The 27,775-nt window shown below is 42.4% G+C and overlaps 1 protein-coding gene across 2 annotated transcripts; it reads right to left on the reverse strand.

The window, feature by feature from the left end:
* Positions 1–26: 26 nt before the first annotated feature.
* On the reverse strand, positions 27–27,775 carry MRPS5 (mitochondrial ribosomal protein S5). Of its 2 annotated transcripts, XM_068186466.1 has the most exons (11): positions 27,666–27,775; positions 25,622–25,759; positions 15,393–15,518; positions 14,863–15,096; positions 12,433–12,467; positions 5,608–5,698; positions 4,864–4,910; positions 4,127–4,184; positions 3,250–3,312; positions 2,012–2,148; positions 27–592 (listed from the first exon to the last, which is right to left on the reverse strand). In XM_068186466.1, the coding sequence occupies exons 1-11, from the start codon at positions 27,730–27,732 to the stop codon at positions 368–370; spliced, it is 1,221 nt and encodes a 406-aa protein (XP_068042567.1). In that variant the 5' UTR covers positions 27,733–27,775; the 3' UTR covers positions 27–367. The 2 variants fall into 2 exon arrangements, with proteins under 2 accessions (XP_068042567.1, XP_068042568.1); XM_068186467.1 differs by lacking the exons at positions 25,622–25,759; positions 27,666–27,775 and adding an exon at positions 24,626–24,747.

Consider the following 27,775-nt stretch of genomic DNA (forward strand, 5'->3'; position numbering starts at 1 on the left):
AAAAAGAGGACCAAACAAACCCAAACTAAACCCACTCTGATGATTCTTTATTGCTTCCACAGTCTTGTATTTTCAACAGTTTCCCAAGAGCTTGTGAAAGGAACGTGGACAAACCATCCTCTGGAGTGGAGCAAATGCATGCCTGAAGCTGAAGACTCGTTCTCTGTCTACTTCCATCTGAACATTCCCACTCAGGCAGGCTCAGGGGAATTGTGGGAAAGCAAACAGTGCTCCTGGATGGCAGCAGTGACATGGATGGCACCAGAGAGCTCCTGCTGCCCTCCCCTGAAACTCAAGCCCAGACACCCCGCCCTGAGCCCGGCTTTCCCAGCTGCACTGAGCGGGGGACGCGGAGGGACCGAAGCTGTCAGCACGCCGCCCGTCTGACCCTGGCCCAGGGAGATTTCACCATTCCCTGCGCTTCCTTCACCTCCCTCCACTCCAGCTTTGTGTCTGGAACCTCCTCCTCAGGCTCAGGCTCCTCCCGGACAGTCCCCTGGGGCAGGGCCACCACGATGGGCAGGGGGCCCTGCTCCTCCCGGAACTCCACCACGTAGAGGCTCTTCTGGTTTGCCAGCTGCTGGTGAGTCTCCTGGGAGCAGGACAGGGAAAGGACAGCCAAAACAATGCTGGCTTTACTGCAGGCCAAAATCTACACGGGATGTGGGGCAGGGGAAAAAGACCCCGAAAATAATTTCCTAATAAACAGTTTAAGCACTGTGTAAATGAAATGGCTGATCTTACTGGACAAAAATTGAGATAGCCAGAGCTCAGACACACTAATCAGCCCTACAGTGTCATCCCAGAGGAACTAGCTTCTGGAAAGACATACCCTGTTCATAAACATGCCTGTTGGCATGTTAGTGTTCCTGTTGGTAGGAACATTTTTATGTCTTTATGTGGATATAAATTTTGTTTTGATAACAGAAAAGTGCCTGCTACTGCCCAGACAGGTGGCATTAATGAACATAAAGATACATTCATAAAGATATGAATGTAACATTATTTTCAATGACACGTGTCCCTTGCCTACAGGGTGTTTTGATAACACTCAGATTTTACAGAGTAAATGTTTACAGGTGACAGGAAAGTTTTCCTACTTAGGGCAGTGAAGAAAACATATCAAGTGCATAACTCCAAAAGCAGTAATTTATACAGAAAGCCTTTCTTCTGTTTTTCTGTGGAAGGTTCTCAGTGACAGTGACTGAAAATGCAATGCCAGACTTCCCCAGGTGTGACTGCCCTGAGGTATGGCTAAGCTGGGAGATCTGTGACTCCCACCAGGCAAAGAGGATCACAACCCCCTCACCTCCTGAGGCTGACCTGATGACACTGGCCAGGACAGGGTGACACCCCTGACAGCTACAGCTCTGCAGGGCTGTACTGGGAATGGAAGCAGCTGAACCTTGGCAGCCACCAAAACTGCAAACAAAGGAGATAACCAGGAATTTCCAGAGGGCTGACTCCTCCTGAGGCTGCTGTTCAAAGGAAGGAGGATGAAATGCTGCATGCTGGAGCTTTTCCATCAATTCCAGGCAGCTGGCTCAGACAGAGACAACTCCACTGTGAGCACTCAGAGGTGGAGGGAACACCACCACCTCCCTGACTGAATTCAGAGATCTCAATTGCAGCAGCAACAGAAGCAGCTGGAGCTTCACTCCTTGCTCAATGAGAACTTGGAGCACAAACAAGCAGCAGCCACCAAAGCTGGCCCACCATTCCCTCTGCCCAGAATTTTTCAGTAGTCACCAAAACCACACCAAATGAAAGCCCGGGAACTGAGATGTCCCCTGCAGACACCTGGCTGTGGAACAGGCAAGGGTTACACACATCTCTTCCTGACTGGACAACTCCTTAAAAGTGCTGAGGAATTGGGAAAAAAACCCTTTGCTGATTTTATTTGCCCTTTGTAAGATTACTTTACTTTAAGCCTGGAATATAAAGTGTTTGCCCACAAACTATTCCATCCCCTCCTGTCCCCATACCTAATGGGCACTGGCAGTGCACTCACCTGTAGGCTCAAGCCTCTGAAGAGAGCTCTGGTGATGTTAATCAAGTTTTTGGATCCAGTGACCTTGGCATACATGTCCTTAATGCCAATTAGCCTGCAGATGGTGATAATGGCTCGGTGGCAGTGCAGACCATACCCTGGGGGGAAAAATACATAAATGAGCATTGTGTGATTATTCAAAAGCACTTAACTGACTCAGAAGAGAGCACTGTGATCTCTTCTTTGCTGTTTTTGTTACCCAGCATGGTAGAACACATTAGATGTTGAAAATGGCTCCAGGGGCTGTGCAGAGGCATCACTTCCCTTTTCCCGGCCCAGCAATTGCAGTGAGTTACACTTTGTCACAATTTTAGTGGCACAGAGTGAAGGAGAGACAAACATATTTCAAAATCCACAAACAAAGCACAGGTCTGTGTGTCATCTGCATCCCTCTCCATCACAGAGATGGAGATTTTATCACCTCCAATGCACAACTGTACTACATTGGCATTAACTGCAAATGGTTTCTAACACTTGCCAGGTTTTAATGCAGGAGATACTTTTTTGAAGAGTCTACTTTTGCTCCAGAGAGGTTTGTTTCACATGGCTTAGCTCTAGTGATCTTTAAAAACTACAGGACAGCCTTGCTGCTGCTGAGTAAAGGACACAGAAAAGAAATACATCCTGGAGACCAAATGGCTGGAAAGCTGCAGAAAAGGGCTAGAATGTTTATTCTAGTGAGGTTATCTGATTGGAGATTGGAAAGGGGAAACCAGAAACAAAAAATACAGAGACACAGATCTGAAAGAAAACCAAAGAGACAAGAAAAAAAAAAAAACAACCCCTAAACTGAGGAGCTCTCAGGAAACTTCAGGTGCCACTTCCAAGATGATCAAACTGACTCACAACCACCAAGGCTGTAAAGAAAGGGAGACCTGGAGTGGGAGGGGTGTGAGAATGAATAGCTCTGTACAAAGCCACCAATGGCTGGAGCAGGACCAGGGTCCACACCTGGATAATCCAGAACTGAAGGAATTACACTTAGGAAGAGTGAGAGAGCTCCCACCAGTGTCAAGGGGACAAATCCCAATATGCAAGAGCAAAGCTATGTCAGCAACAGTAGGTATTTCCAAAGAAAAATGGCTGATGATTTTCAACATTTAAAAAATGGTAGACTAGACACTAGATAAGTTTAAGTTAATCAAATAAATACCAGTCAGTAATTGTGAAAAATTCCAAATGTAAACTCCTTTAATTACCTTTGTTTTGTTTCTTCATGCGGATTTTTGTCCTTTTAAATTTCACAGAAATGTCGTGGTAAACTGAAGGGGGGGGAAAAAAAGGCATTACAAATAAATTCTTCCTTCTAGAAGAGCTTTAGCTAGTGCCTTTCTTTTTCTGAACTGTAAGTTGGTTTTACTCTCCCCTGACTTCTTTAAAGGTAAATTTCTGAAATAGATTACAAATGCTGAAATACCTGTGAATACTATGTTATTATTAAAAAATAGGTAGGTGTGCCTCCAGTGAGCCTCATTTCGTTTTGAACCGAGCTCACATGACACAATTTGACTCATACCTTTTTTAATAATCTAGTTTTTAACCTAAGACTTCCCCACAGGCATCAGCATTCTTGGATTTTCCATACAGAGTACTAAAAAAAAAACTACCAGGAAACATCAGGCTGAGCCTCCAGCCCAGGCTCTCCCTGGCTGCTGGGTCAGCACACATGGATTGAGTCCCAGGGAATCATCTCCTCTGACACAGAAAGGGGAAAAGCACAGGAGTTCACTGTGAAGAAAAATGCCCTGACAGTATCTGAGTCCCTTAACTCAAACTGTGCCAGAAAAGATATCATCTTGCTGTTAAGAGCCTGAAATACTATGCATTAAATATCCACATTTTAAGCACAGATCCATGGAATTGTTTGGGTTGGAAGGGGACCTTTTAAAGGTCAGCTGGTCCAATCACTCCACAATGAGCAGGGAAACCTTCAACTAGACCAGGTTGTCAAGAATTATAATACAGTGCATCAGATCAGAAAAACTTGATTTAACATTTTTTTATGCTTTTTTGCAAGTAGTTGCAACCAGCTCTTGCTGGCATATTCAGTGCTTACATTGACAGAATAATACTTACTTGTGTGGTTCTGATACAGCTCTATAAAGTGTAAGGAACTCATTGCTTTATTCTTTGCCTAGGGAATAAAAGCAGAAAACATTTTTCCCCTTAAATTCTTCTGCTAAGCATTTGCAATTTACCATTATTCAGTTAATTAGATAGGAAAAAAAGAAAGAGAAAAACAACTTAGGAAAGCAGATTTGACACATCTAAACTCTGTGGAAATGAAGATGTTTAGTCTGGAGAAGAGGAGGCCCAGGGGAGACCTTGCTGCTCCCTACATATACCTGAAAGGAGACTGAAGTGAGGTGGGGGTCAGTCTCTTTTCCCAAGTAGCAAGGGGTAGGATGAGAGGAAATTGCCTCAAGCTGTGCCAGTGGAGGCTTAGATGGGAAAAGATTCTCCCCTGCAAGGGTTGCCAAGCTCTGGACCAGGCTGCCAGTGAAGTGGCTCAGTCACTATCCCTGGAGGTGTTTGAGAGATGTGCAGACAGGGCACTGAGGCTGCTGCTGGACTTGGCAGTGTTAGATCAGCAGCTGGACTGGATGATCTTAAAGGGCTTTTCTAACCTAAATCATTTTTTCTAACCTAAATCATTCTATGATTATCTGCATCAAGACAGACAAAGCAAACACATGGTCTTACTTCTTTGCAAAGACTACAAATTATACTGATTATTAGGGAAAAAAACCCCATAAGTGTAGGTATGAATTATTGTAATTGTCATCAAATAAAAAAAAATTCAATCAACATACTTTCCTTAAAGCATTTGTCCTGTCACCTGCCTTCCCTAAGGCAAAACCTGCAAGACAAAAAGAGGCATTTTATTGCTGAGAAACAGATGATGCAGATGATCTTCAGAAAGAAAAGTGGAAAAAACCAAAGAACTTCACAGCCACGTTCAGCATTTAAATTTCCATTCCACTGCACAGACCATAATCAGCAAGTGGTTCAGAGAAAATCACCAACAGTTTAGGAGTTATGAACACCTAACATCTGGATGGCAACTGCTTGTTGTCAAAGGAAAAAAAAAATAAGGCTTAAGCTGTTTTTGTGTGTTTGACCAAACTTTTGTTTCAAACAATTGAGTAGAGGTGACTGCTTCAGACAAAAGAGATAGTCCACTCTGCTTAAAAATAAAGAAGGGAATGAAGGAAAAAAGCCTGGGACAACTTCAGTTCCATAATTTGTGACATCTGGATTACAGTGATAGCACATTCCAAGAAGAAGCTTTCCAAAGAAGAGGCAGAAGAGTTTTTTCAGAGTAACACATCTTTCTGCAAGAGAACCACACCTTCCTCTCTTTACAAATTTTCCTCCACTCCCAAGTGCAAGCAAAATTCAGCTGGAGGAACACACGAGGCCTTGAATCTTTCACAGAAGCAAAGTTCAGCCAAACTCTGGCTGACCATGAATCCAGCTGTCTTACTAAAGCTGCCACAAAATATGCCATCATCAGATGTTACCTTGTACCTGCAATAAATGCATAGAGTACATACCTGCAGCCCCTTTACCATTCCCAACAGCCACTAAGGCACGTACTGATTTTTTCCTGCCTTCCTTTGCCTTCATGCAAAACACATTTCTCACCTGAAGAAAAAATAAAACAACACAAATCTTCCTGTTATTGCACATAGTCCAAATGGGTTGGGTTTTGTTAGTTTTTCTTTCTTTTTTTTTTTTTTTTTAAGAGAGTCAAGCTTACAAAAAAGGTATCAGAGGTCTGTAGTGTACACTTAAAATAGCCATACTGCCCTTGTCAACGGGCAGCATCTGCAGTGGGACACTGGCTTCAAGGCATTAAAAACACAAAGGTTGTTAAAAATCCACACTCAGAGAAAAAGTTACCCCATGGAAGTTACCTTTCATGAAAGCAACCCCTCTGTTGTGCTCAGCTGCTCAACAGATAATGCTCTAATGCTGCCAGCTTTATGTGTGATTTCAAGCATGAGGAAAAAACATGGTAAAAAAATGGGAAGTAATACTAATATTGAGAAAGTGACGCAATATTGAAGTGCCCCCCTCGTATTTTAACCTATTTTAGAAGCACTCTCAGGAATTGTTCAAGGTCTGTTGTTGCTTTACATGAATTAAAGTTTAGGATTGAAATCTACTTGCATGCTGCAGAAGGCAGTCTCATTACAGAGATGGTGTGGCAAGCACATTAGATGGCAGCTGCTGAAAAGGAGATTCCATTTAAGAGAGGGGAAGAAGAAGGAAATAGCCTGAAGCTGTGTCAGGGGAAGGTTAGGTTGGATATCAGGAAGAAGTTTTTTCATCCAGGGGGTGGCTGGGCATTGGAACAGGGTTCCCAGGGCAGTGGTCACAGCACCAAGCCTGGCAGAGCTCAAGCAGTGTTTGGACAACAATCTGGGGCATTTGGTGAGACCCTTGGGCTGTTCTGTGCAGGGCCAGGAACTGGACTCAGTGATCCTGAAGGGCCCCTTCCAAGTCAGAATATTCCATGATTCTATCAACAAGTCACTGCCTTACAGCCCCCCACCTTATATGCTCTAATGCATCCCAAAGTGGACAAGAGACAGATGAACAGGTGGGAGGGAGAGCAGGCTCTGGGAAAAGGGAGCACAATCTGACCTAGAGAATGCAGAATGTGGCAAAAGGTCACTAAAATGATGAGATAAGGGGAAGAGACTGGTTACATGCCAGCCCAAACCAGCTTCAGTCTGCTGGGGTTTAGAAATACTTCAGAGTTTGTCCTTTGGTGAACTTGGCTCATTTTGATGTGCAAAGCACAGCTCTGAAGCTGAGGCTAGCTGCCTGTGAGTGGGGACCCCTAACAACAAACAGGAATTCAGAATGTGCTGTGCCCTTAAATCCAGGTGAGAGGCAGCTAAGCAAGGAGCAGCTTAGCCAAGCAGTGATGTAGATTCATTATGCAGAACTGTAAATAATCAAACTGTATAAATATGCTTGCATTTTTGGCTTTCAGTGTGCTAGCTTTACCCACAGCACCCCTGTTGGAGCAGAACTAGAAAGAAATCAAATAGCTCCACTGTCTGCACCTTGGCTTCTTGCACACTGGGTGAGAGAACCCAATTTTGGGACAACAATCTGAGATCCCCTGTCCATCTGTTCTAGTTCCCTTGGTTTTGTTTATCTATTGAATTAAATGTTTATTTAAATGCAGACATAGAGTTATACGCTGTATGTGATACGTGAATTATATATAAAGTATCAAAAGATAATACATAGTATATTTATAAATCCTTTTCCCCATATGTAATTCTTCAGTAAGCTACTCTGGTAGTAGTGTTATGCATCTGAAAGTAGATTATTAGAAAATACTTGGTCATGGTTTAAACATTCTTACTAAAATTCACCATAAGAAATCCAAACAAAAAAAAAAAAAAAAAAAAAAAAAGAAAAAAAAGAAAAAAAAAAAAAAAGAAAAACCATCCCAAAACAAACAACACCCCCCAAAATTCCACTGCCTTCACTGGGTACAGATTATGGTTAGGGTTTCAAAAATTTCACCTTGCTTTCATTAAAATAAAGATGCTGCTTAATTCAAGGTGCCCACGCATTCTAGAGAGCACTTTGAAGAAATACCAGCCTTGCCAATTGCTTTTTCCAAGCTATATTTTTCTTTCTTCAAACTCATTGCTGACAAGAACAAGCTAAAAAACCACACCCCATAAGATGAAAGTGCCTGTGTAAATGGGGTCTTTAGAGAAAATGCAGAATAATAATGGAAGAGAGAGAGAGAGTGAAGCAGTCTCATCTCCCCAGGAGCATCAAGAGAATACTATTTTTGCTTTGCACACACTTTTATCTTCTGCTGCCAATTGCAGCAGGTAGCTGTACAAAAATAGAGTCAGCATGTCAAAAATAAAGGATGTGATGTTTGTAGAAATCTCCTCATGGATTATTCCTCTCCCTTTCCAGAATGTGGCAATAAAGACACATGCAAGGAGCTTCTGTGCCACTCTTCAAACTGCACAGCCTCTGAAAAGTGACTGAAACCAAGGCACAACCACCCCTATGATCAGACTGCCACCCAAGTTAGACTGAAAGCCAATTTTTAAACTTGGAAAGCAGATGCAGCACATGCTCAACCTAAATCACAGTGTACCTCAAATTAACTGTCTCCTTGTATCCACCATCCAGTGCTGAAATACTGCAAACTCAGCTTGCTTTCTAGAACTGAGGCAAAGCAGCACCTCAAACCAAAATGAAACCACCTCACACATTTATTAAGAGGAGAAACGACAATGTGGAAGTAAGTTACACTCAAAGACAGGCTGCTAAACATTATTATGCTTTCAGCAGTTGCACTTGGTTAAAAAAAGGGTCAAAATCCAACATTTCCTGTGAGGTTTTGTTCCTGTAAGAGCCAAATGAATGACTGGCCAACTTGATTGCCCTTGGGAATCCCTCCTTCCCAGAAATCCTATTCTACTCATGATTTCTAGGAACCTGCCACCTCTAGGCCACACTCCTGACACTGCCACTCTTTTGTTTTGCTGCTGTTATGCAGAGAAATGTCTGCACAGGCTGATCCCCTCGTGGGCTAAGAGCCCCTGGTCCCAGCACTTCTCCAAGATACAAGGGGAAATGAGATAAAACGAGAGCAGGGTGCAGTGCTGAAAGGAAAGCACTTCCATGCCAATGAGCCTAGACAGGGTCAGGGGCACACAGCTAAAAGGTTTGGGAATCCAGTTACCTAAAAGAACTGAGTAATCAACTTGTTAACAAACCCCAAACCCATGTTAGCTACATCATGTCCCTACCAGCATTCTGTGCACCAGGGGTAGAGCAGATGGGTACACAACGGCAGAGCATCTCCCAGCTGCAATTTTTACACTGACGTGGTCCTTAACCCTGCACCCTCAGAGGAGGAGATGCTCTCCCCATCCACGTACCCTTACAGAAAGATGGGAGTGCAATTCCCCCACTGAGCTCTGCAAGCCAACACAAGCAGAAATGAACAGCACTCACACAAACACAAGCAGCACTCATAACCTTGTCCTGTTCCTCTCTCTCCTCTCCCAGTGTGGCTTCATACTACAGCTCCCAGCTGAGTACAGATCCTTTGGATTGACCCCCCAGCAATGCATCCTCAGAAGTCACTCTGCATCTGCAATGGCTTCATTTCCTTTTCAAAGGACGAGCCATAATTATGCCAAATTAAAAGTCACTCAAAAGCTTCTGGGTGTTCCAAATGTCAGTTATTCCCTCCATACAGCCTGACAGGTAAGAGATAAAAATCATGAAGTATTTATTAAACAGAACCAGTTGAGGGTAGCATTCCTAAAATCTACTTTTAGGGCAGGCCAAAATCTTTTGAGTACTCCAAGAGGATCAGAAATAGTGCACAGCTCTGACCTCTCCTGTTTTCCTGTCACAGGTGGCTTCAGGTGCTACCTTAAAAACTGTCTGAAATATTCACTGTCAGTCTAAAGACACTATCAGTATCATTTAGGGAACAGAAGACTTCCCTGTACTCTAAAAACAAAATCTAGAGCCTACAAATAAGCCTAAAGTACTTCTGAGGCAACATCTCATTAGAAGTAAATGATTACTCAAAGATTATCCTTTATACCATATAATTTTTTAGTCAAGGCTGTCAAACAATGGATCTCAGACACTGTAATTCATGCAGCATTTCTTTTTCACAGGGCTTTTTTTTTTTTTTTTTGCATCCATTGCAAAAACAACCTCCAATGGCTTATAATAAGAAACAAAAGGGTTTAGGCTGTGCATTAAAGAATATTCTCTTTGTCACAAGCAGCAAGTCTACCAACTTGAGCCAAGAAGAAGCCAAATGGACTGAGACAAGAACATCCAATGCTACTTTGCATTCTGCAGTTCAACACTCAGACACAAATCTCTGAGTGTTTTTGTTGGTTTATTTAAAAATGACAGTACCATACCTGAACCATCTGGCTCAAAACCAGATCTATCGTGGCACTGGAAAGGTTGCACTGACCCTGCTAAAATGGAGCAAAATTCTTCAAGTTGCCTTCACCAGAAACAGGCAATGGAAACAAAACAGCACGAACCAACCAGCAAGTGATCACCAAGCACAGTTTTCACAACTGGTAGGAGGCAATTTCAGTGTCGGACAAAACCCCTTTGAGATCTGTCTTTTGCAAAGGGCTTTATTTATAACTTTATCTTCTCCTTTAGAAAGCTCCCCTTAATGAGAGACTCAAAGGGCCACCAACCTCATGCGCTGTGCCTTCAGGCCCTACAGAGCACAAGGTCTCACTTTCTAATTTTAATTGCACTACAAGGCAATTACTATTACAGCACAGAATGTCATGTAGGCTACTTTTTTTTTTTTTAAGCTATGTTACCATGTTCATTTTGGAGAAAAAATAAAAGAAAAATTCATCTGAGGGTTGAAGACACATGAAATGAAGCCTTCCAGCGAAAATAATAATGGCACATGTCAGCTGTACCTGTAGATTTTAATTACCACTGTGATTATATTATGTTAGAACACCAGTTAAGCATTACCATCAGTTCTATTTAAAGAGATTGTTCTTATCTCTAATATGAGCAGAACAGGAAATGTTGCCTTAGGCTGGCAGGGAAAGTAAGAAACAGTTAACCCAACTTCTAGTTGATGTGAAAATCTGAGCTTGTCTATACTCTGTTTTTTAGTCAGGAGAAATCAAATTACAGCTTTTCTGTTTCTGCACTATAAGAAAACACTTTAATAAGCAATTTCTGTCTTTGTTTAGCAAAACAGCACAGCCTTTTCAGTAGCCCAATCACAACAGAAAGGCCCTATTATATCTTTGTTCATAAGGCAGTCCTTTAAAAATGGCTCTGAGTTTCTTGCTGTGAAGCACAACTTCCCAGCAAACGTTATTTTAATCTCCTGTACTGCTGTGAAGGCAAAGATAATGGAAAACACATCCAGAAATAGCAGCACGTCTCTCACCTATTTAAGCCAGGAATGCTAAAATGATCCATTTATTTCAAAACTCGTACTTGTTATCAGAAAATTGTAAGACTCGATTATCTTGAGCTCACTGCTGCTTTTGAACAGAGAATTTTTGCTGCTGCAAAAGCATTCCACTTTCTCAGTTCACGTCTGTGGCAATCTCATGTAACAGCAGAGCCCCAGCCTGCTCCTAAAAGCTTTTATATTACTCAAATATAATAAAGCATTGAGACAAATTTCTACAGCCCGTGGAAGCACTGCAGAGCGACTCAGCTTTGCTGTTTGTAAATAATTCTGCCAGCACAGAAGGGCAAACTCCCCTGCTCTGGCACCCAAAGTGAGAGCCAGCTGTGACATGGCACAGCAGCAGAGCAACATTCTCTGCTCTGCAATGTGCCCCTTCAGGCAGCAGAAGGCACTGCCAGCTGCAGGGCTTGGGAACAAAAATCACTTCTTTTGGGAACAGTTTCTGTGCAGTTTTCACAAATGGCCTTCAAACACAGCCTCAGCTAAAGGCCACGTGCTCCAAATGGTCTTTGCTGTATCAGTCAAAGCCCATAGTGTGGCCCAGTCCACTCCAAAAACCCACTGAGATAAGAAAATGGGTTAACAAGTTACAGATTTTGTCTCCCCATCCCTTCTGACAGATTATCTAGCTTGTTTTTAAAAAGCTCCAATAACAGACATTCCATATACTCCCAAATCCATTCCAGTATTCAAATTCCCATTTGCAAGTCATTCTTTATGTCTAAATTTACCTTGCTTTTTATTTATATCCATTGCTTTTTATCGTTTTCACAGCAGACATCTAAAACAGTTTACATCTTTCCCCTCTGCAGGATTAAAAAAAAAAAAAAAACCAGAAACCAACTCACGACTTTTAATTACCCAGACTCAGATTACAATACAGCATCATTGTTTCCCATGTCTCAGGAGATACCAAAACCCACTGCCACAAGCAAAGATTTGGATTTATCTAGAAAACACTCAAGCCACTGGGCAGAATTCCAACTGATGGTCATCTCAGCAAAATGCAGAAAGATAATCAAGGACAAGGAAACCCATTTGCACATTTATCAGGACAGGAGAGAAGCTTTTCTGGAGTGGAGCTGTCAGGTAGCTCAGCTTCTGACTAGCCTGATTATTCTTTTAACTTCCAGACAAGGAGCTGTGGTGAATCAGGCTATTTTGTTAAGAAGATGTTTCTCTTAGCCCTTCCCCCTCAAATGAAGAGACAAGGCAACTCATTTTCTCATAGGTTGTGCAGCTGAAACCAGACTAAACCAGAAAACCAGACTAATTCCTACTGCTATAATACTGATTTGGCAAAGACTTGTTAAATAATTGCAAGGTCAATATAAAGTGGTGGTAATACTTCAATGTCCCTGGGAAGATTTGCAATGCTTACCTCGATGACTCTTGCTTCAAAATCTTCATAGGTTTCTGTAGGGAGAAAAACAGGGAGAGAAAAGCACATTTCCTTGTGTTACTTGTCTATCAGCACACCCCACTGTAGGTGGTACAAATTAAGAAGGACACAACTTCCATGGAGATGTAATTTATAAAGCACTCTCAGCAAGAAGTAGAAAAGGTAAGAGAATAATAATTTGAGCCAGCAATGTAAACTGCCTTCTCCCCTAAATACCGCTCTAAAACTGCAAATAAACCTCCAATTTCATATATACAGAGCAAAAGCAGTAAATCGTTAAAATCACCAGATGGGTCACTTCCGTTATGACTAAAGTATTATCCAATATTTTTGGAATATTCTGAAGTTTTTACCATACAATTAACAGGGATTCAAAGAGATTTGGGGTTTGGACTAGACGACCTGTAAAAAGTCTCTTCCAAATCAATCTATTCTTTGATTCTGTGATTCTATGGAAATGCAAGTACTTCTTTATTCACACTTTGGTGAAATTCCAGAAAGGGGAGGGGGAGCATGAAACAAAACAATACATGACCACTTCAAATAACCATAGTCCTTACAACCTCTTGCTTTTCCAACTTACCCCATGAACAAGAGCATTTCAGTATAACACAGAAAACCTTTACGTGGTGTAGCTACAGTGAGATTTTGGAGGAAAGTTTAAAAGCCTGTAATGGTGACCAAATTTTGGTTTATTATTTACACAAAACCTCCAAGATGCTTATAAACATGATCATGTTGGCACAGGTTAGAGACCTGTCAGTCTGCACAAAGCAGATTTCTGGCTCACAGTAAGGATATGAATCCCAGAGGCACTCTCTGCTCCCTCTGAAGCTCTTCAGTTGCAAAAGAAACACTGCAAACTTGGGAGAAAAGCAATTTGATTTCTAAGTGGAAAACACTGTTCTTTCTCTACTCCTAGCTAGCGCAGTAAGTGACACCAGGGAATCCTGTCATGCCACAGTCTCAGGCCAAAAGGATTCATCGAGTTTGGCAGTTTCAGGTCTGCTCTTCCCATCACCTTGACACTGCTTTGCATACAGGGAATGTTCCAATTCCCGTGCAAAATCATTAATCCTCTGAATAAAAAAGAAAGGAACTGAAAGAACTGTGGGGGCCTGAAGATCCCTGACATTTTTAGCAGATTAAAAGGAAACCAGTGCATGCTTATCAGAAACTGCTTTTTCTCAAACACATTTATATACAGGCTGACAGCTTCATTCTCCTGTTTTGATTGCAGTGCCCTTTCCTCTTTTTGGCAGAACTTGATGTGACTAGAACAGGCTCCACACTTTAATGCAAGTAATCCACATCAGTAGTACCAGCCAAAAGCAAAATCAAGGAAAACACCAGAAGGTAAAGTTCACAAATGCATAAACACTGTTTACAACAGCTGTCACTTCTTTTAGTGGGATAAACTCAACACAGTCTTGTATTAAGAGTATGGAACTAGAACCATGGCACTTCTTTGACTTGCTCCATGTTCCACCACTGACTTATGGGGAATTTGGAGCAATTAATCTCTCAGACCTCCTATTTTTACACTGACAGATGCAGTGACAGTTGGCCAAGTCCATTGTCCCATCACTGCCTTCCACAGAGTATTTGCTCTTAGGGTAACAAAATGAAATGCAAAACAGTGCTAGAAAATACCACCTGTCTTTCTTAGCTCCTCTTACTATAAAAGTATACATAAAGATGTCAATCAGCAGAGTCTCACAATAAAAACTCAGCCCAACAGGAGTTGACAAGATTTTTTCATGTTTAATTCGTTGAAAAAGATTAGGCTTCTAAATGTTAAAGCTACTAAAGAATCTCTAGTAGTCTGAATAACAGCACTGTAAAAAAGTCACCTGTCTGCTGTACAAGTAAAAGCTCTAGCTTCACTATATTGAATTACTTAGGGAAAAAAAAAATAACTTTTATAGTTATTATGATAGTTATTTATTGCAGGTTCTTCTAAAAGCTACATTCAAACTACATAATCTTTAACCCTATTTCATTATTTGAACTAGAATTTCAGAAAGATTGATTTATCCCACAGGATCCTTTAAGAAACTATTAAAAAAAACATGACTATACTTCATACTCAAGACGATTGATTCTGGACACAGAAGAACATTTCCATCCTTTAAGACTCCTGTAGCAGTCTGTGACAGTACTCTGTAAAACCATCTAAAATCATTCAGTCTGTAATGTAACAGAACAGTCTAACAGCTGCAGGAAACAAAGCAGTGTTTTAACAGATTTCACTGGTGTGAGCAGTACCTGCTCTTTGATTTAGCTTGCTTGTGTGTGGGCCTGGAAGAAAGTACAAAACCAATTTTCAATCACAGAAAAAGTCTGGATCTCACTTTCTCCAAGTCCCCCCTCAGAAAGGGAGAGGAAGAAGATAATTGGTTTCCTTACCTCCATTAGGACCAGGGTCAGGAGGATCCAGAATGACACCTCCCCAACACTTTCCACTCCATCCTCCCTCTCTCTTAATTTTTATTTTCTTTTTCTTCTCAAATGTATCTCTCTGCTGAATGATTTCAGACTGAATTCTCTCTCGTTCTTCTTTTTTTCGTTGGGCAACTTCCTGCACTTTCCCAGTTTGCAACACAGGAGCATTAAGACCAGGCCAGAGGAAACCAGAACGTCCTTAGAAATAACAGAGAAAAAAATATGCTTTGCTCCAAATTAGAATTGCAACTCTGGACTCAGGAAAAATGCAATGAAATGGAAAATTCTCACATATTTCAAATGCATTCTATGATGCAGAATTTATAACTGGAAAAACAAAACCAACATTAAATAACCATACAAAGATTTTTTTGTTTAAAAACAAAGCAGCACTGGCATCACAGAAAGGAATATAAATTTGTCCACTAATGAAATCAAGAAATACTGTACACAGAAACATCAAGATGTCTTCAGCTTTGTATTTGTGAATCTACCTTCACCAATCTCCTGGCCTCTATTGAGATTCTTCCTTAGCTTCTTCTTCTTTTTCTTTCCTCTTCCTTTCTTTACTCCCACGCCAGTCTCTGCCAAAGCTCCTTTCCATAGCTGATCAGCTGTCACTGAAATAAAAAAAAAAAACAAAACTTCCTTAAGTTACATTCAAGTACAGCTTACACTGGAAACTGAACCTGAACAAAAAATAAACCCAAACTTGAAATATGCTTGATCTTTGCTTTGCTGGAATTTAAACTGCCTTGCCAAGAAAGTAATTTCCTACTCTGTGCACATGTATTTGGTACAAAGATGAGCCTCTCCTCCTGATTACTGCACTGAGAGAGGCACACAGCCAAGGGCATGTTTTCTACAAGGTGTTTCAAAATTGATTTAAAGACAAATATTCCAAACAACTAACCAGTATGGTATTCACTTCCAGATCATGAAAAGAAAATAATTCATTAGTAACTCAGAGCAGCAATACCTTGCAGTACATATCCAAGGACATCAATCAGTGACAGTCAACTCGAATCACCCCTAAAAATATCCATGGGCTAGCCTGCTTTAAAAGCCACAAAACACAAAAGGTTAAGCAAGACATAAACCTGCTGCCATTCTCAAGTTTTGAAAGCACAACGTCCTCCTTACTGCCTGTGTAAGTGGAATGGAATGTAAGGAGGAAGGAACACAAAACACTTTAAGAGCATCATCACAGAGCTCTGGCTCTGTCAGGCCTCCTCAGGCAGTGTCTGTGGCCAGGACCATGCACTGCCTTGGTGCTTCAACCAGCACAGGAGAGCTACACTTGGGAATCAAATTCAGGAGTTAACTGCAAACTCCTACTCACCCAGCTGATGGCAATACAGGACACCACGGCAGCTTAGACCAAAAAAAAACACACAAAAAACCACAACAAAAGAAAAAACTATACCAAAAAGAAACTGATTATGTGAAAAGATACCATAGATAATATTTCACAGAATCACAGAGGATGGGTCAGGCTGGAAAGAACCACCGTGGGTCATCTGCTCCAACCTCCCTGCTCAAGCAGGGCCACCCCAGAGCACATGGCACAGGATGGTGTCCAGATGGTTCTTGACTATCCCCAGCAGGGGGGACTCCACAGCCTCTCTGGGCAATCTGTCCCAGTGCTGGGGCACTGCACAGGGAAGTTCTTCCTCGTGTTCAGCTGGAGCTTCCTGAGCCTCAGCTCCTGCCCCTTGCCTCTTGTCCCACTGCCCGGCGCCCCGAGCAGGGCCTGGGCTGTGCTCTGGCCCCTCCTGCAGACCCTGACAGACATTGATGAGGTTCCTCTCAGTGTCTCTTCTCCAGGCTGAACAGGCCCAGCTCCCCCAGCCTCTCCTCAGAACTGAGGTGCTCCAGGCCCTTCACCATCTTTGTCCCCCTCTGCTGGACCCTGTCCAGGAGCTCCAGGTCTCTCTTGTCCTGAGGGTCCCAGAACTGGACCCAGCACTCCAGACTGGCCTCTGCAGGGCTGAGCAGAGGGGCAGGACCACCTCCCTGACCTGCTGGCAGTGCAGCTCCTAAGGCAGCCCAGGATCCCCTTGGCCCTCTTGTCCCCCAGGGCAGGGCTGGCCCATGGACAGCTCGTTGTCCAGCAGCACCCCCAGGTCCTTCTGTGCAGAGCTGCTGCCCAGCAGGGTCAGCCCAGCCTGTGCTGGTGCCCGGGGCTGTTCCTGCCCGGGTGCAGGACCCTGCACTTGCCCTTGTTGAGTTCCAGAGGTTCTTCCCTGCCCATCTCTCCAGCCAGAATGCAGAAGCATCAGCAAGGTCCTGTTTGCAGATCAATGCTATTACGTGCTTGACCCAGGGGCAGTGTTACCATGGCAGCGGTAAATCTTCTCTGATTACAAACTGATTTTGTTTATTTAAAGTATTAACCATAAAATCACTGCCACTTTTCACCAACAATTCATTCTTTTCAGAATAATGTGCCTGAGAGATCCTGCCCCACAGACTGGAAAATGCTTTGGAACTGGGCAAGCTCTGCCATGCTGACAACACAGTGAGAAACAGAAACAATCCAGGATGCCCAGAGGTGCCACTGAGTGCCCAGGTTTATTTTTGTACTAAGTTGGTTTAAGGTGTCAAGGTGGTTCTTCCAAGAGTTTGACACAGACCTATTCACTCAAATACCTTTTTCCAAGTAGGACGCATAACTGATTCCTTTTTGAGAATCCTGAATCCAGCAATCAAAGCTCAGTACAATGGAAAGCAAGTACACAAGGAAGGACACAGAACTCTGTAAGTCCAGGGAGCTACATAATAATATGACCTCAAATCAGCCAAGAGCAGAGTAGCCTCCAAAGTCACTACATACCCAAAAAACATGGTGTATGAACAGCTCAACAAGGCAAAACGTGTAACAGGGATTTTGGCTCTACTGCAGACAAGTGGAAATCTGTGTATTACAGACCAGCACAAATGCCTGTGGATAACAGCAAAGTTTATCCCACATCTTACATGCTCTGAGGCAAGAACTGAATTTGCTCCAGGGTAGGCTTTAGTCCCTGCAAAAAAGAAGTTTTTGTCTGAAATTACATGGTCTTTTCTAGACATTCAAGTGAACCCCAATGTTCAGAGGTTTGGAAGTTAAAAAAAAAAAATCCCACAAACAGCAGCTGTATCAAATGGCTTAAAACCAGTGTCTGAACTGTCAGCCACTAAAAACCTTCCAGCTGATTACAACACACCAATGCATGCAGCTGTGACCTAAAGGTGTCGGGGGAAAAAAATCAACAAAAACCCCCACCAAAACCAACAAAAACTTATATAAAACACATTACCTCCTTGCTGCAAATTTTTTCATGGGGGGGAAAAAAACCAAAGTAAGTAGGTGATGTGTTTTTCAGTAAATTCATGCTAAGTGAACTATGAGGTTGTTCCATCAGGTGGAAGGCTGGTCATTAATCCTGTTAAGCTTCTTAGCTGATTCAGAAAACACTGTGTAATTAGCAATTCTTTTTTAAAAATTATAATCCTGCTAGCCTGGAAAGGTGGAATCACAATAAAGGTACTTACATTTTTCTTTGCAAGGCTATTTTTAAGCTGGAACAGTCCCTCAATCTGCAGTTTGGGTGACCCCACAAAGGGTCAAACAGCTACAAAGGAGGCTGCAGAGGGGCAGCAACAAGCAGTTAAGAGAAAAGAGCAGTTCTGGAGCTGGTAATAAATGCCAAAAAAATCCTGCACTTCAAATATACATACAATCAGATCACTTTAATTCCAGTAGAGGAAAGTAGCAAAGGTCACAGAATAAGGACATTGTCTTGCACCAGAGGAGAACATTCAATGCCAACACATCCATGAAGAACAGGTCAGGCCGAGTCAAGCTTTGGCCTCAAGCACTGCACAAATTCTGACAAAATTAGAACCAGATGAAAACATCACATTTGGTCCCAAAGTGCAGTTCATCTCATCAGTGTGTAATAATACATCATGTGTTTGGAAAGCAGCTGCATTTAATGAAACACATCAGAAGCCTGCAGGCTGCAGAGCTGAGTTCTTTATAGGATGGAGGTATCACGCTGATTTTAAGACAAAGTGACAAGAATGGGATGTGAAAGGGATAGGCTGTCATCAGGAAGATTACAATGGTGGGGACATTGTTTATGACAGCCAGCCAACACACCACTGGAGAAAATAAAAATCTGTGTGTAAGAAAGGTCAATCTGACTTGGCAGCAAAGCACCAAGGTGATTAGCAAGCACACACAGAGGCAGGAGGAATGTCTTGATTTGGAGGAAGTAACTCCAGACAGAAAGGACTTTCTGCACTGCTTTCACACTCGTGGAGATGTTCAGTAATGAAGACACTACAGCAGAGATGCAGTGTCTTTGAGATTGATGGGCTTATTTTATTTTGCCTCTGTAAAATAGGGTGCAGCATGCATTCCTCAAGAGCTAAAATAGAACCAGTCATAAAAGCCACTACACATTTTTAGTCAGTTACCCAAAAGCACAGGGCTACTGAGTGGGGGGGAAAAAGTGTCACCTATAAGATTTGAATTTATAGACTAGAAAAAGATCCACTACTGAACTGATCTGAAAGCATGCTTTATGCAAGCTGATCACTAACAACAGTAAGTCTGTGTGACATCATTCCATTTAGCTTAATCTACACAAAAGGTATTTGTAATATTCTGGAAAGGATTTGGGTTTGTGTCTTTTTATATTATCCCTGAATATTGGGAATGAGACAGGTAATTATCAAATTAATATTTGGCCACACCTCAGTAAACCAAAAGCATTAAAAGACTTGCTGTAAGCCCCACCAGAAACCAGTATCCTAGATACTCATTAACTGAGATTAAAATCAGAATTGTTTGTCTCCTGCAAGATGAGTTCACAGCTTGCTGAGCATACAAAGAAAGACAAAGAGCAGTAAGCTGGAAAACTGAAGGGAGTAAAAGGAGAAGAAAGAATCAATTTTGTAGAACAGCTAAGTAGGTTCACTTCTTTCCAGTACAAGTAATCTTTCCCTAAGGATTTTGGTGACAAATAGCTTGTGGCAGCACAGCAGCAGAGATACAAAGACATTAATATTGACATAATAAAAAGACTAAAGAACTTGCTATAATAATCATACTCCTACTTATAATAAACAGTGCCTCAGTGCACTGTTGTCCACTAACACCATTACATTTGTGCAGCTGTATTACCTAAGGAACTCAGTAAGGTCTTTTCAATCACTTACATCCTCTTCCAAGTCTCAGCCTGGAATACACACTTTTATTAACAGATGAAATCTTACAAAGTATGATATTTCAACCCCCTTCCTTCTCCAGATACCAATGTCACCATCTCCAAACAAAAACAGGATTTAGAAAAAACTGTTTTGTGCATATGAAATATGAACTAGCAGAGAATGTGCTGCTACATATTCTACTACAAATGTAATGATAAATTACAGTCTATACCCACCTGCTTAATGACCACAGTGAGACATTTCTTCTTGGAAGCAGGCCTTTAACTTCATCAACTTACCCCTTTTACTTAGTCCAGAAGTTTAACACACTTATCTGGAACCTGGAGACCCGCACTCTTCCTGATCTGAAGGACTTCAACCTTGGCCTCCCATTTTCTGCAGGAATATACATCTCTCTGTTGTTTCACAAACACCATTCCAAAAAATAACTTTCTGCTTCCAGCTCCCTTTTCACACGTACTTCAAAGATTCCTACGACAGAGGCTGGCTACATCAACCACTCTAACCAGGATTTGGCAAAGAACTGCAATTTAAGTCGCTTAGGTTAGGAAAAAGGAGTGCTCCAGAAATCTAAGCTTTTGATGTCATTTTCTCTCTCCACCATCTTACAAAATGTGTATCCTTAACTACAAAGCATTTAGGGTAAAGGTGCTAGGAAAAAACATACCCAGAGCAGCTGTCTTAAGAGCAAAACCTACTGCCTCATTGCAGTGGCTGAACATGACTCAAGTAATTCAGATGTCATTTCCAATTGCATGTATTAACATTCAACGTCAAGCTCAATTCTTAGGAGTGGCTGGAGTCATTCTCACAATAACATTAAAACCTACTTCCAAAACAAAGACGGAGTTTGGCTTCTTACACCTTAATCATCTTCAGCTGAACTCATGCACTGTTCAAAACCTGTCAACTCAGTTCATACCATCTGTTATCCCTGAGAAGTTATGCTTCTAATATATCTCTTAGCTTTAAATGTGGAAGTCTTTCATTCCAAGACCGACTCAGGCTTTGTAAAATTACTTATGGAAAATATTTAACTCCTCTAGGTTGAATCCTCTCCACCACGATTCAAAAGTGAATATTCTGCAGATGATAATACAAAGAAATTTATTAATGAGAGAAAAATGGAACAATGACATACTAATACCAGAGGGATTACTTTTAACATGTGAAATTCTACAGCAGACTCATCAACATCAGTCTGTTCATCCCAAATGAGAACTGCTCTTGCCACTTGACCTCTGAAATCTGTCTGCCTCCACATGACATCAGTTCCTTGATTTCCTGTCTAACCCTGGCCCATGAGCAGAAAAGCGTGGATCTATAAAAAATGAGATATAGTGCCAGATTATTCTCAAGTGTACTAAGTCACCACACTCAAAACATTGCTTTCTTCAAAGAAAGAGACCCTTTTTCAAAAGAGACCTCTCAGCCTTTAAAAATGGCAGCATATGATGCATATTTGATACTGAAGACAAAAATATCCCCCTCCCCAATGAGGCCATTAAAAACCAGGGCTGCTTAAGCAAAATACATGCTCCTCTTTGCAATTCTGCCTCACCCTCTGCAGATGTCATCTTCTGAGGGCATTATCTGTGAGCCCTCCAGGGCCTTTACACAAACCTGGGAAGCCCTGAAGACTGTTAAGTGTTCAGCCTGGACAGCCACTACTGAGGCACACAGCATCAACTGGGGGAATCCAACTGCACAACTGCCAGAATCTGGGCACTGGAAACGTCTCACCACAAAAACCAACATGAGGCTGTACAAGAGACCACCACCACGGGACAGAGAGAAAAATGGTTTTAGATAAAAGTTCACAGAAAAAAAAAAAAAAGTTAAAAATAACAACTGCACATACCTGGTATGTTTCCACTGAAAACTTAAGCTCATTTCTACTTCCCACTGCTAGATGGATTTCCACAAGAGCAACACAGGGAAAAAAACGCTCATCTACTACCAAACTTTCTCTGTTTGATTTTTTTAATACAAGTCTGAAGCTCTTGGGGCTACCTATTTATTCATAGTAATTTAATAACATTGTCAAAAAATGCAAAAGCTCCAATTATGTGGGTTGCATAAAAGTTTTGTTTAGGTGGGTCTGCAAATTTGTTGGCAGAAAAAGACATCTATAGTCTAATTATTTTCTCCCCCAAGATAGAATGGGAAAGTTTTGGGCATTTTCCTCAAAATCCAGAAACAAAACTTGCATCCTGTTAGTACAACAAAACCTGGAAAATATTCCAAAAGATGCATTCACACTGCTACACTGACATAGGGAGTAACTCCACTTAACTGCAAACCTTGAGCACCCTTCCACAGTGCACCCAGATTAGAACTTCACATTTTCTAAAACTGGCAATTTGTCACAATGTCAGCACAAGTTGTAGACATGGGATTGTCAGGTTGATTGTCAGTCTCAATTCAAACCCTGAATAAATCCAGCTACAATTCCAGCATCTGAGAAATTGTACTTTTTCTGCTTTTAACATTTTATGAAAAACCAAGGACCTTAAATGTAGCTGGTATATGTTGTTGTAAATACTACTATATTTTGAAGGTTGCTTTGATTAGAAAATCTTTAATTTTTTATTTTTAGTAACTATCATGTCTCAGTGTCACCAGATGGATACAGAGAAGAGAAATTCCAGTGAGGTTTCTGTAAACTAAACACCTTTGGCTTGGTTCAGTTCCTCAAAACAAAAATCAGAGGCTAAATGCCTTTGAAAAGTAATATCAAAAAACTATCAAAATAAATACTGTAAAAAAAAAACCAATCGAATCAAAACCCAACAGAATACCTCTGCAGGTACAATTAGCTGTAAGGCATTCAGTCCCCTTTCTTTTGATTAAAAGCAATTAACCAACTATTTTTCAATATACAGACAACTCTCTTGTAAAAGGAAAAAAAAATTAAAAGCAGCTGTACAGATGTAACTCTTTACATCCTTAATGCTGAAACATCAAAACTCTTCTTATAGAACCACTGATAATGACAAGAAGCAGCTCTGTAATTATGTATCTGGAATGCTCATGCTTCAAGAAAAATTCTTTGTAAATTGAAAAAGTAAGCATTTTTAAATTCTGATCATGGAGTTAGACATGACTGTCAAAATGAACAATTAAGCCCCAAGAAAACTCACATATGCCTACAAAACATGGTACAAAATGTAATTAAGGAGCAGCCTCAAGGAGCAGTGGAAGGTGTCCCCAGCCACAGAAGTGGCTTTGGAACAAGATGCTCTTTAAGGTCCTTCCTACCCAAACCATTCTATGATGCCATGGCTGGCTCCCAAGGGCAGCTAATGGAATTACCTGTGAGCAGGACAGTATCATTTTTATACAGTCCCAGCATCAAATAAAAGCTCCTGATCTCACATGCACAAGGATACATAACAGATGATGAGAAAATCATGCTGGTTTGGATGCCTGGGGTCAAAGATAATTCCGAAGGGTGGGAGACAGCCAAAGCAGTAAATGAGAACTGAACTGCTTCCCATGGTCAGGAGGGTGGAAAGGGCAAAGAGTAAGCCTGCAATAAGATAATTTTACATAATTTCATTAAAAACTCACTGAAATATGTCATAGGACAGGAATAAAGCCCTGTGTATGTTTTTGTGTCAGAGCTGCAGGAAAGAAGTACCTGGGTAAGGATCAGAGACAAATGCCTAGGATAATTGCAATTCTTCCTATTTAAATAAAAATTCCTTCTATTTAAACCAGCCAAACAATTAAACATAATAGTTCTGTTGAAGGTATAGATGACCCTACTAACAAGAGCACAGTAATATTACCCAAGGAATGATGGAAGATCATTAAGCATTCACTAAGGAGAGAGAAAAATCCAGTCACCCTTCTCAGGCACAAAGCTCTGTCATTTGGCTGACATTTCACTTGACAGCTACTTCACATAAAATGGTCATATCTGCATTTTAAATGTTCACATTAAATGGTCATATCTGCATTTTAAATGTTCACATTAAATGGTCATATCTGCATTTTAAATGTTGCCACTCCTGAAGCAACTGCACTGCTAAGAAATGGAGTGATTTATACTGTTTGTATCCACTTCATTTGAATTGTGAGGGTTTTGCTTTTTACTTCTGTAAGAGAAAGTGTTAGAATTATTGTATTTTGAAATACAAAACCCTGAGTCTTCTGAATCTCATGGCTACTGCCTCTGCTTAACACATAAAAGAGGTACACTTTCATTTTTCCAGGTTGTTACATCTTATTAAAGAAGCCAATAATTTCAGGCAGTTTGCCTAAATAAATAAAATTTTACTAAACAACATGGATGTTTTATTTCAGCAAATATTTCTAATTCAGTAATTTAACTAGACATCTGGAAAAGCTGCTGGTAAAACAGAGCTCATCTAGAGCTTGTGAATATGAATACAGAGCTAATTAAGGAAATAATCCAACCTACAAATCCTAATCACACTGCAATCACTTGTGGTTTAATTTAAGATAAACAAAATAACAACAGAGGGTGGCTCCTTACACATTCTCATCTTGTTGCTGCTTGTCTAAACGAGTTCTCCCTGCAGGTGGCATCCTTAGAAAGCCTTTTCCATGCACAGCCTGCAGCTCACACTGCAGCCTTTCCCAAGCCTTTGGACACCTCTCCACCCTCAACTACTTGGAATCAGTCAATGGTCAAAATCTGCTGGATAAAATCAGCAGCAAGCCCAGCCCGACTGTTTAACCCCTTTTCTTGAGCAGATGTAAAGAAAACAAACGCAGTATTCTGTCACCCAGACGCTGAGAATAGGAAGAGACCACCAGTTCTGAGAGCCTGATTCTGCAGTGCTCTTAAATTCTACGGACAAGAAACAATCAAATTTTGACTCTCTAATTGCTGCAGTTACCTCTGCCAGAGACTGTGTCCTTACCATTTCTTCTCTTCTCCTATGGGACAGGATAAGGAAGCACAAAGCAGGTGAAAAAGCCCCCCCAGCTATCTGAGTTCACAGTCCTGAGTGTGAATTTAAACAGCCACCATTCCTCAGCTATGCTAAGCATGGGTGAAATTCCTTTCAGGGCTGCAGGAAAACACTGCACCAGAGCAGAAAATCTGCAGGGGGGTTACCAACAGCTTTTGTGCCACTCGTTGGACCACTGCAGCAATTCCACTCTTGAGGCAGCACAGCTTGAACAGCACGTCTTGCCTGTGGCTCAAAAATAATTTAGAAGATAAACACACAATTTATACTCTCAATAAAGGGCCTAGGAAACAGAGGGGAAGCTGCTTCCTCCTCCCATCCAGTGACATACATTAGAGGGATTCACTGTGACACAAAGCAAACCCTTGCTTGCTATGAAAAGATGATAAATTGATTCTGTGCATGCACTTCTGTCAACACCTGCAGCAGCTGTGTCAGGAGACAGAAAATAGTCAGTATACACAGATTTTCATGACTGTGTCTCTCCAGAGCAGTGTTTTCTTTCCCTCTCCTGTTTGTTACAATTACTAATTTTTATCCAGCTCAGGACTTACAGGTATTGAAGAAACTGCTTTTCCTGCACTGCTCCACTGTCCCAGTCCAGGGGGCAGAGAGGGAGCACCGTGTCTGGAAAGCCCATGCCAGGCTGGAGTAGGAACTGCAACTCCCTTTCACTGGCACAGAAGCAAACCCTGGGAACAAAGACAGACAGGTGTTTAGAGACAGCACATCTCCTTCCTTTAAAAACTCTATCTTCTGCAAATAGAGGCATGGGGAGAGAAGCCAGTGATTTTCAAAGGGAATCAAGACTTGAACCTTTTGTCTTGAAGTGCAAAGCAGGATGTGGGAGGGAAAACATTGCAACAGAAAATGTCACAAAGAGAAGAAGGCACTCTATCTTGCTGATAGAGTGATTTTAATGAATTATTAAGAAGCAGTTGCAGCCTTTTATTTTCTTTTTTTCCTGGTTTACCTGCAAGAAATGGTTGGGTTTTTTTAAGGATATTCTTGAGACTAGACTGTGGAAATGTTGCCCTCCTCTAAGGAAAACCCACCAGCCTGTTTTCAAGCCCTGCTTAATGTTCAGGCCCTAATCACAGTTTGGCACCACTTCATTAGAGATTGCCCTGAGGATGAAAAGAGACCCGAAACTCATCAGCTGCTTAGTTTATTTTGCTGCAGAAAAGAAAGGCAAGAAGGTTTTTAGAGGACTGTAGAAGACAAAGATGTTTTCCCTTCCTCCTAAGTATATTTTAAAAAACACATTTGAGTTTTGAAAAGCAACTGAAGAGGATCGACGTGCCCATGGATGTCCGGATGTGCCCATGGATGAAGTCTGGGTGTGCCCATGGATGTCTGGGTGTGCCCATGGATGTCTGGACGTGCCCATGGATGTCTGGATATGTCCATGGATGATGTTTGTGTGTGCCCATGGATGTCTGGACGTGCCCATGGATGTCTGGGTGTGCCCATGGATGCCTGGATATGTCCATGGATGATGTTTGTGTGTGCCCATGGATGTCTGTGTGTGCCCATGGATGTCTGGACGTGCCCATGGATGTCTGGACGTGCACATGGATGCCTGGATATGTCCATGGATGATGTTTGTGTGTGCCCATGGATGTTTGTGTGTGCCCATGGATGTCTGGATGTGCCCATGGATGTCCGGATGTGCCCATGGATGTCTGGACGTGCCCATGGATGTTTGTGTGTGCCCATGGATGTCTGGATGTGCCCATGGATGTCTGGACGTGCCCATGGATGTCTGGATGTGCCCATGGATTATGTCTGGATGTGCCCATGGATTATGTCTGGATGTGCCCATGGATGTTTGTGTGTGCCCATGGATGTCTGGACGTGCCCATGGATGTCTGGATGTGCTCATGGATGATGTCTGGGTGTGCCCATGGATGTGCCCATGGATGTCTGGATGTGCCCATGGATGTCTGGATGTGCCCATGGATGTCTGGACGTGCCCATGGATGTCTGAGTGTGCCCATGGATGTCTGTGTGTGCCCATGGATGTTTGTGTGTGCCCATGGATGTCTGAATGTGCCCATGGATGTCTGGATGTGCCCAAGGATGTTTGTGTGTGCCCATGGATGTCTGGATGTGCCCATGGATGTCTGGATGTGCCCATGGATTATGTCTGGATGTGCCCATGGATGTTTGTGTGTGCCCATGGATGTCTGTGTGTGCCCATGGATGTCTGGATGTGCCCATGGATGTTTGTGTGTGCCCATGGATGTCTGGATGTGCCCATGGATGATGTCTGCGTGTGCCCATGGATGTGCCCATGGATGTGATGTCTGCGTGTGCCCATGGATGTGCCCATGGATGTGATGTCTGCATGTGCCCATGGATGTGATGTCTGCGTGTGCCCATGGATGTGCCCATGGATGATGTCTGCGTGTGCCCATGGATGTGCCCATGGATGTGATGTCTGCGTGTGCCCATGGACAGAGATGTCCGGGTGTGCACCCTGAGCGCGCTCCCCTCGCCCTGCGGGGCATCCCCCCGCCTCCCGCAGCCTGCCCGGGCCGGTGGCCGCTGCCCTCCCCGCGGAGGCTGCCCCGGCTCCCCGCGCTGCCCCGTCACCTCGCCAGGCCGCTCGGAGCGCGCCGCGGGCACACGCCCGCCCGGCCGCCACCACCGCCGCCGCCATGACGGGCCCGCGCCCGCTCCCGGCCACCGTAGCGAGGTGCCCC

This window comes from Anomalospiza imberbis, chromosome 3 (genome assembly GCF_031753505.1).
Source record: "Anomalospiza imberbis isolate Cuckoo-Finch-1a 21T00152 chromosome 3, ASM3175350v1, whole genome shotgun sequence".
Taxonomy (NCBI): Eukaryota; Metazoa; Chordata; class Aves; order Passeriformes; family Viduidae; genus Anomalospiza; species Anomalospiza imberbis.